This window comes from Haemaphysalis longicornis, unplaced genomic scaffold, assembly GCF_048455015.1.
Source record: "Haemaphysalis longicornis isolate Haplotype H1 unplaced genomic scaffold, Haemaphysalis longicornis Haplotype H1 scaffold_1, whole genome shotgun sequence".
Lineage (NCBI taxonomy): Eukaryota > Metazoa > Arthropoda > Arachnida > Ixodida > Ixodidae > Haemaphysalis > Haemaphysalis longicornis.
Window position 1 is genome coordinate 160,366,112 of NW_027526203.1, and position 15,248 is coordinate 160,381,359.

General features: G+C 48.9%; 1 protein-coding gene across 1 annotated transcript in view; it reads left to right on the forward strand.

The window, feature by feature from the left end:
* Positions 1 to 15,248, forward strand: part of LOC144138616 (cytochrome P450 4V2-like) — a 106,762-nt gene that overhangs the window by 64,626 nt on the left and 26,888 nt on the right. Inside the window, exon 8 of the mRNA XM_077670998.1 lies at positions 13,214 to 13,387. Coding sequence (XP_077527124.1) covers positions 13,214 to 13,387 — 174 coding nt within the window. The remainder of the gene's footprint in view (positions 1 to 13,213; positions 13,388 to 15,248) is intronic.

The window sequence follows — 15,248 nt, forward strand, 5'->3', positions numbered from 1 at the left end:
CCCTCGTCGGGTCAATGTAAACGGGGCTCGTGCGAGGGCGCAGCAGACCCCTTCCCTCCCAATCAATCTGGCAGCAGGCGCTGAGTGACCCGGAGGCATCAAGATAGGTCTAGGTGATGTCGCGAAAGCCGTCTTCGCCGTCCTGGGGTCGACCACCCAATCCTGCCGTCGGCCGAGTGCCCCCTCCCCTCACCCTACTCATCGACGAGGAACATCCCGTCGTCCACACAATGACACTTCGGCGACCCGTGCCGCTGCTGCTGGACATAATCCGCTTTCGGCGGCACTCTCGGCCACCCAAGCGCCCCCGAATGCTTAATGACCGGAAACGTTCCGAACAGGTGGCGACAAAGGCTTCATGCGGCGCTTCACTTTTGGCGGCAGGCTTGACGTTCCTGTCTGCTTCTTTGGGGACGTGCCGCGCATCGTTCTCCTGCACTTTGCGGTGTGGCTGATGACTTTGTAAAGGCCGTTGTTCAATAAGCCACCAATGCCAGAATACCAGAAGGGATCCCAGATGTCCTCCCGACTCTTCAACATCGGTGGTACGAAGGGCTTCGACCTTAAGCAGATTGCCTCACCGGAGTCAACCCGGCCTTCACGTGTGCGAGAGGTAAACGTGCCCTCTCTGTGTGAGAGTGTGGGCGAGGGTATGAGCGCCATGGATTTTTGTGATTGGTGCGTTCCGAATAACAGCGGGAGGAAGTGGACGGAACTACGGCACTGCCTGTTCACGCTGGTCAATAATGTAAATACTTTTACATAAAGTTTCCTTTCTCCCTCAACTTGGTCCTCATGAGTGCTCCGGCACGTCACCAACCGCGGTCCATTTCGACCATGCTACCCCGGTTCACAACAGTGACCACCCATCTGTGCAGGCCCAAGCAATCGCAGCGGCCTTCTGGCCCGCCCCTCCCCCTTCCCCTTATCCCTGAGCTTAAACAATGTTGTTCTCTCTGTCTCTCTCTCTACCCCCACCAAGCAAAATCTGCGACACGGCGTGACACAGGGCGCCGCCGGCTCAAATTCAGTGGCGAGGTCCTTTGCAGTGGAGGCCAAGACGCACTGCAGTTCAGCCCGTGTTTGGGACGGAATATATGGCGTGTTTGCCCTCTTATGTGTGGCGTTCTCTGCGTTCCTCATTATGAGCACAAAAAAGAAGCGGCAAGTTTCAGCACTGAGGAACTACTTCAACAAGTTTCCGAAGGCAAGCTTTCTAGATTTGTGCAATTTTACGAGAGCGTAAGTGTGCAAGTGCGAGAGCGTAATAGAACGCCTATACAATGCATCAGCATTTCTTATGCCGAGCGTTTGTCACGCTCGACATAAGAAATGCTGATGCATTGTATAGGCCTCTTCTGTAGGACACTGGTTCTTTCGTCTGCGACTATTTGTGGTATTTTTTGCTCTCAACCCGCGGTACACCGCTTTTTTCTGAGCTGTGATGGACGGGGATCCCCCGGAGGAGCCGTGCGACGTCGATCCACCGGCAGGCGCCACCTCCAGAAAGCGCGCCGGCTTCCCAACTGACACGGACACCGAGGACACCAAGCTGTACTCAGCGCCCAGCGACGGTGATTCCGACGATGGCTTTCAAGTGTACCTTGGACAAAAGGCGCTCCTCACGGCGTCTTCGCGGTCGAGCACCTCGACAGTGAAGCCCGCGCCTAGACGCCCTGTGCACACTATACTTTTCGTGCCAGAGGCCAAGACAGATAACTTGAGGATGCTTAACAAGCCGGCTGTCTCCACGTTCCTCGAGGCCGCTGTACCTGGAGAAGTCAAAGACGTCAGGATTAATTCCCGACGAAATATCTTGGCTATCGACGTGGAGCACCGGAGTGCGCTGGAGGTCTTGCGGAAGATTACGTCACTGCAAGACATAAAAGTGCGAGCTCATGACACTCCGTATGGAGACACGGCGGTAGCGTCATTTATGACGTCGATGCGTCTATCCCCGACAAGGACCTGCCAATACTAATCAAACCTGCACATGACGGTATTGTCATCCGACGCGTGAGCCGCATTGGTACGTCCAGGCGCCTGAAGATAGTTTTCAAGGGCGACAGCCTTCCTGCCCATGTTAAGGTGGGACATTTCCGCCAGCCTGTCCGACCATATGTGCCAAAACCCCTCCAGTGCCACAAGTGCATGAAGATTGGCCATGTCGCTGCTGTCTGTGGGAGCGCCACTGTATGTCCCAAATGTGCTGGGCTGCACAAGGCTAGCGACTGCAGTGAAGGCATCCTGAAGTGCGCCAACTGTGAGGGACCTCATGACGCCTCATCGAAGAAGTGCCCACGCATGAAGAGGGAGGTCGCTGTCTTGAAACAGATGGTGAGGGATCACTCCACGCACAAGGAGGCTGCTGCGACGGTACGACAGCGGCAGCGCCACCGATCTCGACGCCGGAGGCCTTCAAAGAAGCCTGACCATTTTCCACCCAACGCCTCTATGCAAGCGGATCCTCCACCAGTGCAACAAATACTTCCCCCACCGCTACCACCGCGGCGCCCGCTTCCGCCGCCTCCGCCACCCCCGGTACAGCAGGAGTCGCCGAGCAGGCATCGGAAGGAGTTTCAACCCTCGTCGGTTGACACGTGGCCCCAACTGCCACCGATTGTACCTCCGATTGAGCCCCAACGCTCAGGGCAGAAGACAGTCATGCGATCTCCCGCCCCGGCTTCAGGCCCAGATATGCAAGTCGTAGCGGTCTTGAGGTCCCTCACAAATGCCATCCGCACGTTACTGACTAACATAAACACTCCATCTGCGTTGGGTGCGCTACAAGTACTGGAGGCCCTGGAGCCAGTACTCGAAACCCTCGGGTGAGCAAGTGCAATGGCCAATGTGCGCCCTTCGTTCAGTGCGGATGTCAAGGACGCTTCCATTTTTCAGTGGAACGCCAGAGGTCTGCTGCCACGCATCTCTGATCTCCGGCAACTTGTGTTCACGAAGTCGATCCCCATCTTCGTCATCTGTGAGCCGAAACTGTATAAACCTATTAGGCTACCTGGTTATTAACTTTTTCAATCAGTCACATTCCGGGGGCCCAGCAAGGTGGCGGTTTTCATCAGACGCGAGTTCACCTACGTGCACCATCCTGTACAGCCTCACAATGGTAACGAGTACGTCTGCCTGACCATCAGGAAACGCAAGCTCACCTTCACACTTGTGGGTGCGTACATACACCCAACATCTCGTTTTGATCGCAAGAGGCTGGAGGGCATACTAAGCACAACGACTGGTCCATGGGTCATTACGGGGGATTTTATTGCCCACCAATTGCTTTGGGGAAGCTCAGGCATTAACAGCAAAGGCCGGAGCCTGGTGTTTTTTGCCTCAGACCATGGCCTGTGCTTACTGAACGATGGAAGTCCTACTTTTTTACGTGGCACGAACTACGGGAGTTGCTTGGACCTAACGTTTGTGTCGCAATGCTTATCCGGCCGTACACAACGGTTTCCAGACATAGAAACCCATGGAAGCGACCATATTACGACTTAAAGATTTATGGTCTACAAAGTCGCTTCGACCCCAACGTTATTCGGGTGACCAATTGGTCACAATTTCAATCGAAGATGGAAGATTTTTACGGGGGCGACGAGCCTGGAGACCTGGAGTCTGCCATTGGAAGCACGCTAGTTGCTTGTAAACGTTCCGTCTGGCTGTCTCCTAAAATCACACAGTTCGACGTAGAGCTGGAACGTCTTAGAGCTGTCCGGAGGCGCGTCGAACGAAGATACAGACGTACGAAGTCTCGCCAAGATTTAAGAGATGCGAGAAGGATGCAGAAGAAGATCCAACGCCGCATTATCCAAGTGCAAGCGCAGCGTTGGAAGTCCTTTTGCGAATCACTCGACCCTCTGAAGTCTTTGTCTGGAATATGGAGAACTGTGCGAGGGCTAATGACCCCCGTGCAGCAGCGCTCCCCATTCAAGGCTCTGGCTCTTCATCAGAAACGCGGGGAGCTCGAAGTAGCAGAGGAATTCTGCGTTCGGGTCGCCAGTGGAACAGGCCCTGCTGGTTCATCACTTGCCACTGACATTCCCGCTTCGCGGGATTCTTGTTTGGACGTGCCGTTTTTAATGGCAGAGCTCGAGGCGGCATTGGCTCTCTGCACCCGATCGTCATCGCCTGGGCCAGATGGAGTCACCTATGCTGCCCTCTGTCACCTTGGCAATGGCGCCCGGCACGCCCTTTTGAAATACTTCAACGACCTATGGCGTGATGGCATAGTCCCTGAAAAATGGAGGTCTAGCCGCCTTGTTCCGCTCCTGAAACCTGGAAAATCTCTGCTGGACCCGGCGGCATACCGACCCACAGCACTTGCCAGTTGCGTTGGCAAGCTCATGGAGCGAGTTATCCTTGCACGCCTGGAGTGGTTCCTGGAACACTACAACGTCTACCCTGGAGTCATGGCTGGTTTCCGTCGAGGCCGTTCTGCTATCGAATGCGTTATCGACCTGGTGACCTTTGTGCAGCAGCAGAGACGCATCAAGCGCATATGTGCTGCACTCTTTCTGGACGTGAAAGGACCGTATGACAACCTGGAGCATGATGCCATTCTTAAAGCGCTGCAGGCAGTGGGGCTTGGCGGCCGCGTCTACCAGAGGGTGCGAAGTTATGAAGTAATGACTCAAGATGCGAAGTAATGACTCAAGATTACCCAACGTCAATACACTACACCCAACGCGGTGTCCCCCAGGGAGGCGTCTTGAGCCCCACGTTGTTCAACCTGACTCTCATCGGCCTCGCAAGCTCCCTCCCAAGAACGGTTCATCTGTCGATTTACGCGGATGATATTTGCATCTGGGCAGATGGAGTGACTCGACGGCACGTGCGCGCGCGCCTGCAAAAGGCTGCAGATTTGACAAACACCTATCTGCACAAACAAGGGTTGGAAGTGTCTTGCAGCAAATGCGCAGTGCTTGCGTTCGCACGGAAGCCTATGTATGCATACCCTTTGACAGTTAATGGCGAAAGGGTATCTAATGTGAAGCATCACAAGTTTCTCGGCGTGGCCGTCGACAGAGACCTTTCTTGGAGCCTCCATGTTCGTTTTTTGAAGAAGAGGCTGTCTGCAGTGGCCCACATTCTCCAGTTCATCGGCGGCAAGACGCTGGGAACATCAATGAAGTCAATGTTTCAGCTGTACGACACACTCTTCTTGGGCTCCCTACGGTACAGCCTGCCTGTACTTTCGGGTACGTGCCGTACCAATATTCAGCAACTGCAAGGCATACAAGCGCAGGCCCTCCGAACTTGCCTTGGCCTACCACGGTGCACGTCAACAGCTGCAACCATTACTGTGGCTCGTGATCACCCCTTACCCACTTACGTGACAATTGAAACACTCACGGCGCATATTAGGCACCTAACCAGGCTGCCGGATCATCACCTTGCTAGTCTACCATCTAAACGCCCCCATGCGTCTTTCGCAAAGGTTGTAGCTTCCAACATCACCAGCATGCCATCCAACTACACGCCTGCAATGAGGCCGCCACTTCCACTTTGGTGTACGACGCAGCCTCGAGCATGCCTCAGTATCCCAGGCTTAACAAGAAGCAAGATTTCCCCACGCTGGCAGTACGGCAGCTAAGTCTCATTTATTTACAGGAGAGATACACTGACTGCACCCATATTTACACCGATGGCTCCGTAACAACATCTAGTTCTGCCGGCGCCGTCGTTATACCACGAATGTTCATCTCCACAGAATTAAAAATAGCCCATCTTACCACATCCACGGCTTCAGAACTTACCGCCATCCGTTGTGCCGTTCATACCGTTGAACAAACTTCATGCCGAAGATGATCTTCTGCGACTCAAAACCAGCACTTCAATCGCTCCAGTCAGCCCTGTGCCGTGGACCTCATGAACAGCTGCTGGCCGAGATAAGGCTACTGTACGACCGTGCCACGCAAGCGGGTCATGACATTGCCTTTCAGTGGCTTCCCAGCCATTGCGGCATTGTCGGAAACGAAAATGCGGACGCTGCCGCACGTTTGGCACACCAAAAAACGGAGACCATCTCCATTCCGTTATCCAGGACGGACGCCGCTAGGACTCTCCGAAAACTTGCTCGGGAGACTACGCTATCGAAATGGGGCACCCAAGAGTTCACGAGCGCTCGTATCCATGCCCTGGACCCCCATCTTCAGCGCCCCCTCCCATTGGGCCTCCCACGATCTGATGCAACCATTCTTTGTCGCCTCTGGCTTGGAGTCGCATTCACAAAAGCTTACTCGTATTTGATTGGAATGGCAGCTAGTGAGGCGTGCGAAGTATGTGACACACCAGAGACCATACGACATGTCCTCTGTGTTGTCCACGGTTTTCATCCGAACGCAGCCAGCTCTCTGCGACTCCACGAAAGTTAGACTCTCGGCGCCCGTTCTCTGAGGAGATAATCCTGGGCCACTGGCCTTCTCCGTCGTCTGCGGACAAGGCGACAAAAGCGCTCCTGTGTTTCCTCAAAACAACGGAATTGCACAAAAGACTGTAGCGCAAGACTACTCTCTACGAACTGTCTGAACTTTTTTGTCTATAGTGTCCTACCGCTGGGCACACCACTCCACGCTTTGTCCGTACCTCTCCCCTTCTTTTTCTATTTTCCTCTTTTTCCTCATTGTTCCCCTTTGCCCCGTGCAGGATAGCATACTAGGCCATAGCCTGGTTAACATTCCTGCCTTTCCTTTACTTTTTCTCTCTCTTTATGTCAAGTTTGCTCCGCGATCGCACATCGATCCGCGATCGCACATCGGCCCATCGTACGCAATTCGGCTCTGGCTGGCCTTTCTTCAGTGCTTTAAGGAAGAAGGACCTGGCCGCTTCTTCGCAGAGGCGGCCTCAAGACCGCCCCTCCTCCAAGAAGTGGAAACCGGTCCCCGTCTTCCACCACCTCAACCCACTTTATTTCTGCCGCAGTGGTTTTAACCGGTTATATGCAGAAATAAAAAACGTACAAAAATATTTCGGCTATTCGTCGTTTTATTTTTGGCCCAGAGTAACGTAGTTTTATTTTTATTAGCGGAATTTGTTGAGGCATATTGTCCGTATGAAAACATTGTACTATTTGGTAGATTACTTTACAAACTAAAGATATAAAACAGTAGAATAGTACTTAAAAACTCAAATAATTTACATACTGCTATTTTTACGGAAAATAATTACTGAAAATGGGTACTTTCTTCAAATAGTCAAGGCCTAGAGCGAGTGCCCCCCCCCCCCACCCCCCCCCACCCCCCATAAAAAATTCCTGGCTACGGGCCTGGTATGGGGTAAAATACGGTATAATAAAATGAGTTAGGGTGGATTAGCTAGATTAACGTAATTTAGGTTGAGCCATGATCAGTTGTGGTGATTAAAGGGACTCTTCAAACGCTTCCGATAAACGCTTTCACTCTTTCCTCCGGGTCTGGAAGCACTGAAAGCTTCAGTTATTGGGGGCACAAAGCGGCTCTGCGGGATTTCCTTGTCGCAGCAGATCCGCCTTCCGTTTCATCTTTGCTTTTGTGGCTTTCCCTTCAAAATGGCTACCGAATGCGTTGATTGCTGCAAGTGAAAGGAAGCCGTCAATAGCCGCAACATCGCTCTAATGGTGGGATTGATGAGCTCGAAGAAGGACAATACCCGGAAAGAAAAAAATCTTTTGAGCAAATTACTAAGTAATGTGATGGGCACAGATAAGTAATTTTTGGCTGAGGTACTTCGTGACCCCTTAATTTAAATACTATAGTTGCGTTTGTTGACCACATGTGTCTGAAAGCTTAATATTCAGAGAAGGGTTGAGAAAGTGTTGTGAGGTCCCTTTAAGCGGGATTTGGAGGCTTAAGGTAGATAAAGGTGGATCAGTGTGAATTAAGTAGAATAAAGTAGATTTAGATGGGCTAGGATAGGTTTAGGTGAGCTAGTATAAAGTAGAAACGATTATGGTACATGAGAGCAAATTAAGGTTAATTGAGAAAAGATTAAGGTAGGTGAAGGTTGATTTGAGTTAATTTAGGGTATTTAGGGTGAATTAGTTATTTAGGGTGGATGAAGGTGGATTAGTTCAGATTAGGTGGGCCTAAAAGGGTCGCAAGATATTCGGAAAATAAGCCTTTGTGTTGGTAGCTCGAACAGAACTGTGCACCCTTGACATACAAAATCTAGGTAGTCCTATGCTTGCCCGATATTAAGAAATAGAGAGAAAATACAGTTGTGGTTTCTACCAGGCTTTCACCTGAAATCGCGAAAAAGTCGTACTAAGAAGGCAGTCAAAAACTCTCCTTGTCTACACAACACGTCGGCGTAGGACGGGCTTGCACAGGTTCATATCATGGTCAGATACACATACAACATCGCCGCCGCGATCAAATTTAAAAGCAACTGAACAGGCGATGTGTGAACTCTGATACGACGGCTCAACATGACCGAAATCACAGTGAGCAACTCTTCTGTACGCGGGGAGTCCGCGCACGCAGAAGTAACCGTAAGTATCGTAACCTGGGTGCTTGTAAACTGTTTTCGCTGTTTCGTTCCATTTTAAACTATCGCTCTATTACCCGGTATTCTTGCTCAAGCTTTCCGACGTCGATGTGACACGTCCTCTAATTTGAGTAACGCTAACTTTATGAACTGGCGTTTTAAATGACCGATAGAATAAAATAGAAATTTTTGTGTGTGTGAACACGTTTATCGAAGGGACCTTTAGTAGTCAAAAAATAATATCAACACGTCTGATACATGCCAGGCGAAAAAAACGAGTGAGAAGTCATTTAGCGCGTCTCAGTTTACCCGGCGCCCAGTTCTATTGCTTTCGTGCAATGAATAATGCTGGAAGCGTTGAACAGTCATTTGGATGACCGCAGAACCTACGGGTGACTGCAGAAGCGTTCAGCATACAGTTGGTGGTTAAAGATCTGGGATCTGGGTGTACTAGAAATTACAAAAGAAGTGCGGAATTCTGGACTAGAAAAATGAGCGGACTTTCTTAGCACACCTTTGTACGTGCACATGTTTTTTCTGTGTGGTTTTGTGTCTAAGGTATGCCACTACCATCATGCATGGCGACCCGCATGCCACTAATTCGAGTCTCGCGCGATGTGTTTTTTTCTTGAGTGTCTTTGTGCCATCTAAAACGACAAAAGTGCGATTCCTAAGCTTAATAACGCAAAAACACGCGAACTCGAGCAAGAGAACTGTGGCGAACCGCCAGTAGGTTGGAGTTCTCCTACAGGGGCTTCCACACAATGGAATGAGTCGCGCCCCGTTCGTGTGAAAAATGGCTGTTTGTTGCCATTAAAAATGGGTGTATCATAATTAAAATAGATTATTTGCAGCATTAAAATTTAATAAACAGTAAGTGCGTTCAATGTTCAAATGTACCTGACGTGACTTCACTGCAGGCTGGGAGGCTGACTTACGGTATCGCATTATCGCTTGAAATGCGGTTAAAACAAATACTTCAACGAACGTCCCGTAAAACCTCGAAGCAATGAATTGCTGAAATATTTGGGATTTATCTTCCGGGAAAGATTTTCAAGCAGGTAAAATTAGGCAAAGCAAATATACGTTCTCTGCCCGGCTTCTAGGGTCGATAAGATAGACTGAAAAAATTGAGATAAATTAGAATGGGCATGTGGATTAAGCTAGTTAAAGGGGGCTGAAGATGCGTCATGGTTATTTAATTTAATTTAAGATATAATGATATAATCAGCCGGCTTAAGGTGCATTAACGAAAATTGACTGAAATTAAAATGAATTAGGCAAACTTAAAGGGACCCTGCAACACTCTTTGAGCAGTGCAAGTAAACCTGCGCAACGTTTAGATTACACTGCCAGGAATACCTGAGCCAAATATTACACGTGCACGTGAAGCGGTGAGCGCGCAAATCGATGTGAAAGACGCGGAAAAACAAACCGCTCTCTCTTCAGTTGTCCCCATTATGCATGGCCTGAGGGACGTCACATAGGCCATGGCTGCCCGATCGGCTGTCACTGGTCAACTTCGCGGGTAGATTCTCCCATTTAAGTCGTCGTCATCGCTGTGTACGAACCTCTTCTATGCCTGAACCTGTAGGCACAGTTTTGCCGTTTCTTTTGTGTTTTGAGTGCGCGCGGAGTTTGAGTGATGAGCTCAATACTTCCCTTTCAACGGGACCACTCGACTACAAACGTTTATTGCTTCAAAAACGCCCTACCAGCCCGAGCGCGCACTTGCGAGCAGGCACCCATGCCTGCTTTTTTGTGGCACCAGACCGGAAATAGGCCCCTCCGCGTTGCGGAGAAAAGGAGAAAACTACCCGGCATGTGATATATCGAAGGCCGCCGAAGAGAACGCCGCGAGCCACCCCCCTCTCCGGGAGAGAGCGCGCAGGTTTCGTCGGGTTGCCCGCGGTCGAGTTGAGAGGGAACGATTATGCGCGATTTCTCATCGCGCGTAGTTTCGTTAATTGTGAACGGATTTTCATAATTCTTGCGGGAGGAGATTTCTGGGACAATAGACTTTATCCCAAAATACATTACTAGTAGTCGATGGCAAGTGTTACAGGGTCCCTTTAAAGTAGAACAAAGTGGATTGATATGAATGAAAAGGACGAAGGTAGGATAAGGTGGATTAAAATTGGTTGAGAACATTTAAGGTTAAAGGAGATGGGTTAAGATGGATTAGAAAGTTTTTTAGGTCGGCACACCCAGGTGGTTTAAGGTGTATGAAGATAAACTGATGTAGAATGCGGTAGATTGGTATTGCTGAGAATGGATTTGACAAATTAGGGCCTTTTTAGCTAAAATTGCAGAAGAAAATATATTAAGGTAGAGTAGGGTACACTAAGATGGATTAGAACCTTTTAACTTGATTTAAGGTATATTTGGTTGTATAACGGTAGATTAAGGTGAAATACAGTACATTAGGATGCATTAAACGTAGTTAGTAAAAATATGGGGGGGGGGTTATGGGGATTAAGAAGGATATAAATGGGTTGAAAATGTCGCAACCTAAACTAACCCAGTTTAAGGTTACCTTAAAACAAATGAAGCACGTTATATAGGAAGAAATGCAGTACCCCGGAACGTGTATTTGCATCCTCACAATGTCTTTTTTATATATTGAGGCTTAGTCTGCTTCAAGACGTTCAGAAAAGAGTTGCAGATTTTGCATTTTCTGGAAGGAAAATTTGGCCTGCTGAAAAGAGGCTCACCTAGATTTGGAAGGAAGTTTAAATAGAAAGGAAAATGCCGTCCAGCACGCCCCGCCCGCTGTATTGTCGGGAGGAGATAACATGCTCTTTCTGTCTTGAGACCTTTTCACATTACGCCATTATGCTACCCTGTAGAAATAAGGTATGTAGCTTTTGTTGTCATACATGAGGATATGATGAAATATTGTCCCTGCACTGTTAACATGCGTGGTACATCAGCTTACACCTACAGCATCACAGACTATTATTATCTTACCACGCCGCCAGTTTCTGTTTTTTTTTTTCACCCGCCGCGGTGGCTCAGTGGCTAAGGCGTTGCGCTGCTGAGCACGAGGTCGCGGGTTCGATTCCCGGCCGCGGCGGCCGCTTTTCTGATGGAGGCGAAAAGCATAAACGCCCGTGTGTACGAGATTTAGGCGCACGTTAAAGATCCCCAGGTGGTCAAAATTAATCCGGAGCCCTCCACTACGGCGCGCCTCATCGCCTGCGTTGCGTCGGCGCGTTAAACCCTACAATCAATCAATTTTTTTTTCACATACTGCGTTGGTGTAGGAAGAAGTCATTCTACCGGGTGTCTAGAGGTCGCGGTTTCGACTGAGGCTGTGCCCGCTTGCTCGAAGCCCAATGTGGCAGACTTATTCGCAGTCTAATCTTACTGGCAGACTTATTTGGGGTCTTATGTTCCCTTGTAAGAAAAACTGATGTTCCCTTGTTATAAAATTTATAACAGGCGAATGGGACACTAAATAAGAATGCAATAAGGCTGTGAATAAGCCTGCTCCGAGCAGTCTTAGTCGCACACTTATGCTGACCTGCCCCGTAGGGCTATTTGCATCCGTCTAGGTCCCGAGGAACCCGAAGCCCATTTGTGACTAATTCCTCACCAGGCAAACGTGCGTCAAGGTTGCGCCAATGTGACATGGCACTCCGGTAGCATAACGTTACGCGAGCTTTCACGAGTAGCAATTAGGAGTCTGCACACGACAAGCGGGCCGCTTCGCAGACGATTTCAATACAGGCCACCGGTTCATTACTTATGCCCCGGGCAGCCGCCGTCTGCACAGGGCCTCTTTCGCGCAGAGAAAGCATGGGGACAGCATACGCTGTGTGCCGCCGGAAACGGCGCAGAGAGGCCTTGTCGCGTTAGTTGAACAGTTACCGGGTTATTGAAAATGATTCGTAATAGCGTTCCCGTAAGCCGCCCGATAGGCCATATTTATCGAATTGTACTGATAATAGTTCAAAACATTTTGTTTGGCGCCCTTTGCCCTTAGTTGGCCTTGCGCCATTAAAATCCAAATATCATCAATAGCTCAAAACAAACGCTTGCTCTTGACCGGCAACGCCTAAGCGACAGTATTTTTGTCGCATTCCCGCTCTTCCCTAGGGGCCCCTCCTATGCGCGTCTAGGTACACGCGGTCCCTATAGTCTGCAATAAGACCGCTCTGTAGCCTAGCCTGTGCGCTTTTGAGAAAGCGCAGTAGTCTGAATCTTATTGTCGGACTTATTGAGGTCAGCAAGTAAGACTACACTGCGTGTAAAACTGCCAACAAGCCCATTTGTTCGGGAAATGGGCCCTTGTTTCGACCTTGTTTCTCATAATACCCAAATGCAAAAATAGAATTGTAAGTTACCTATCTTACACGTTAAACAGCTCCCCATAGTCTTGCAAAAACAGCTGCACGGAGCACGGCTCTTGAGGCAAGTGGATCCCAACCAACATTCGTAATTTGATGGGTACATCTGTAAATACGGCGGGTTATTGTTTTCAGGAGCTTGCCAAAAATAGCATTGGTCCACTTAATACCATCCCATTAAATCACGCACCATGTTTCTAAAGATCCCGCGTGCCAATGTAAGCCGGACGTAGATTGGCTATTGGCCCAATCAATACAAGAAGTTCGCGGTTAGGCTCCCCCATAACTCTAAAAGGTGTAAAAAATCTTGAGAAATGAGGAGTGACAGCTACGGCCACGCTTAATTTACCCCAGCTTCTTGCTGGCTTTGCTTTTGTAAATTGTTTCAGGCTGCCGACACTTCAACAGCATCCATAGGCTGGACCATTTATCTGCTCGGCCTCCACTTGGACAAGCAGGCTAAACTGCAAAAGGAGTTGGACGATGCCTTTGGACCAGGAGTTTCACGCGAGTACACGTCCGCGGACCTGGAGAAGCTGCCGTACTTGCACGCTTGTTTCCAGGCAGGCCTCTTTTTCGGATTAAACACGGTCAAAATTACATACGGGGAACGATGATGATGATGTTTGACTGTCAATGGCGCGAGGCCAACTAGGGCAAAGAGCGGAAAGAGAGTGTTTTGATGAATAGGTGATTGTTAAATCTGGTTAGACTGAACACGAATAAAATCAATTAAATACGATGAGGACGGCTGGTGGGCAGCGCCAGGATGAAGACCAAGAGTGGTTAAAAGATAAATAAGGTGGCAGGTGTGTAGGACCAGGGGTAAAGCTATGGGTTGTATGAGATGAGCTGTATGAAGTGAACCTGACAGAAACTTAAGTGCGCTGAAGCGAAAACATGGCATCGTCTCCTAAAACGTATGACGGATGTAGTGAAATATGTTGTCTGTAGAGTTCTCTGAAGTGTTTGCGCCGTGTAATATTGAGTGCCCTGCATTGAATGAGGATGTGTATCACAGATAGGCCCTGCTACACATGGGTCTTGGAGATCCAGTAAGCAGGTGCGAGTGTGTTACATGTGTGTGGCCTATCCGAAACCTAGCTAAGCTAACTTCAATGTGCCTGTTGTGTGAGTCAGTAGTGTATTGTCCCAAATGTGGTTTTATTACGTGTAGTTTGTGGTCTGTCTGTTGGCTCCAGTCCGCTCGTGATGTTTTACGGAGTTGTCTGATGTGGGGCTTGAAGTCTGTGTAAGGTTGTGTTGTTATGTTTGCTGTGTTTCGGAGTGCAGTACTGGCGGCCATTTCATCCGCCCTTCCATTTCCGTGGATCCCAGAGTGGCCTAGCACCCACCACACAGTCACCTCAGGGTTTGAAGAATAAGCTAGCATAATTAATTTGAAGACAAGATTAACGACGTGGTTATCCGGTGACTTTCCGGATGACAATGTATGGATGACGCTTAGCGAATCTGTATAGATGACGGACTTAGGAATATGATGTTCAACTATGCGACTTGCAAACAGAAAAATGCCCCATGCTTCTGCCGTAAAAATACTTGTCTTTACATTCATGGTTCTACCTACTTTAAAATTGGATCCATGTGCAGCACAAGGCACCGCAGTGAAAGTTTTAGGCGCATCACTGAAAAACCCTGCAGCCCTGTATTTATCCTGCAGATACATGAAAGGCTGCAAAATCCCAGTTCTTGGTGTCCTTTTTTATTGTATTGTGAGAAAGACAAGTCACATGATAAAGGGCGAAGATGCCATGGGGCTACAAGATCAGTGTGAGGTGATTTGAATGTGTCTAAAAAGGAGACCTCATGAATAGCCATTTCGTCCTTCACTCTCAGCGAGAAGGGAACGTATATTGATGGGCGGTATAAAAAGAGTTGAGTTGTGGATGTATCATTCAAAAATCGGGTTAATGGGATGGTTATTCATTGATGAGATTTTAGAGGCATATAGAGGGTACGCTAAGCGCCATTTTTCGCACTCTGCATAAAGACTCTGGACAGGACTAGTACGGAATGCGCCACAAGAGAGCCTAAGCTCCACGTGAAGCACTGGGTCGAGCTTTTTAAGTGCTGTTTTCGTGGCCTACTCCAACACTTCCGTAGTCCAACCGTGACCCAACCAACGCGGTATAAAGGCGAAGAAGGAGTGATATGTCTGAACAGTATGATTGGTGAGATGGGACTTTGAGAATATTCATTGTTTTGAGGCATTTTTCTTTGGGTAATTTGATGTGACAAATGAATGTGAGTTTTTCGTCAAACACCACACCCAAAAACTTGTGTTTATTTTTTACTGGAATCGAATCACCATTGAGTTTTGTGTTAGGATTGGGCAGGATGGCGCGCCTTTTTGAGAATACAACGCAGGTACTTCTCGCAGGATTAAGTTTGAAACCATTTTAG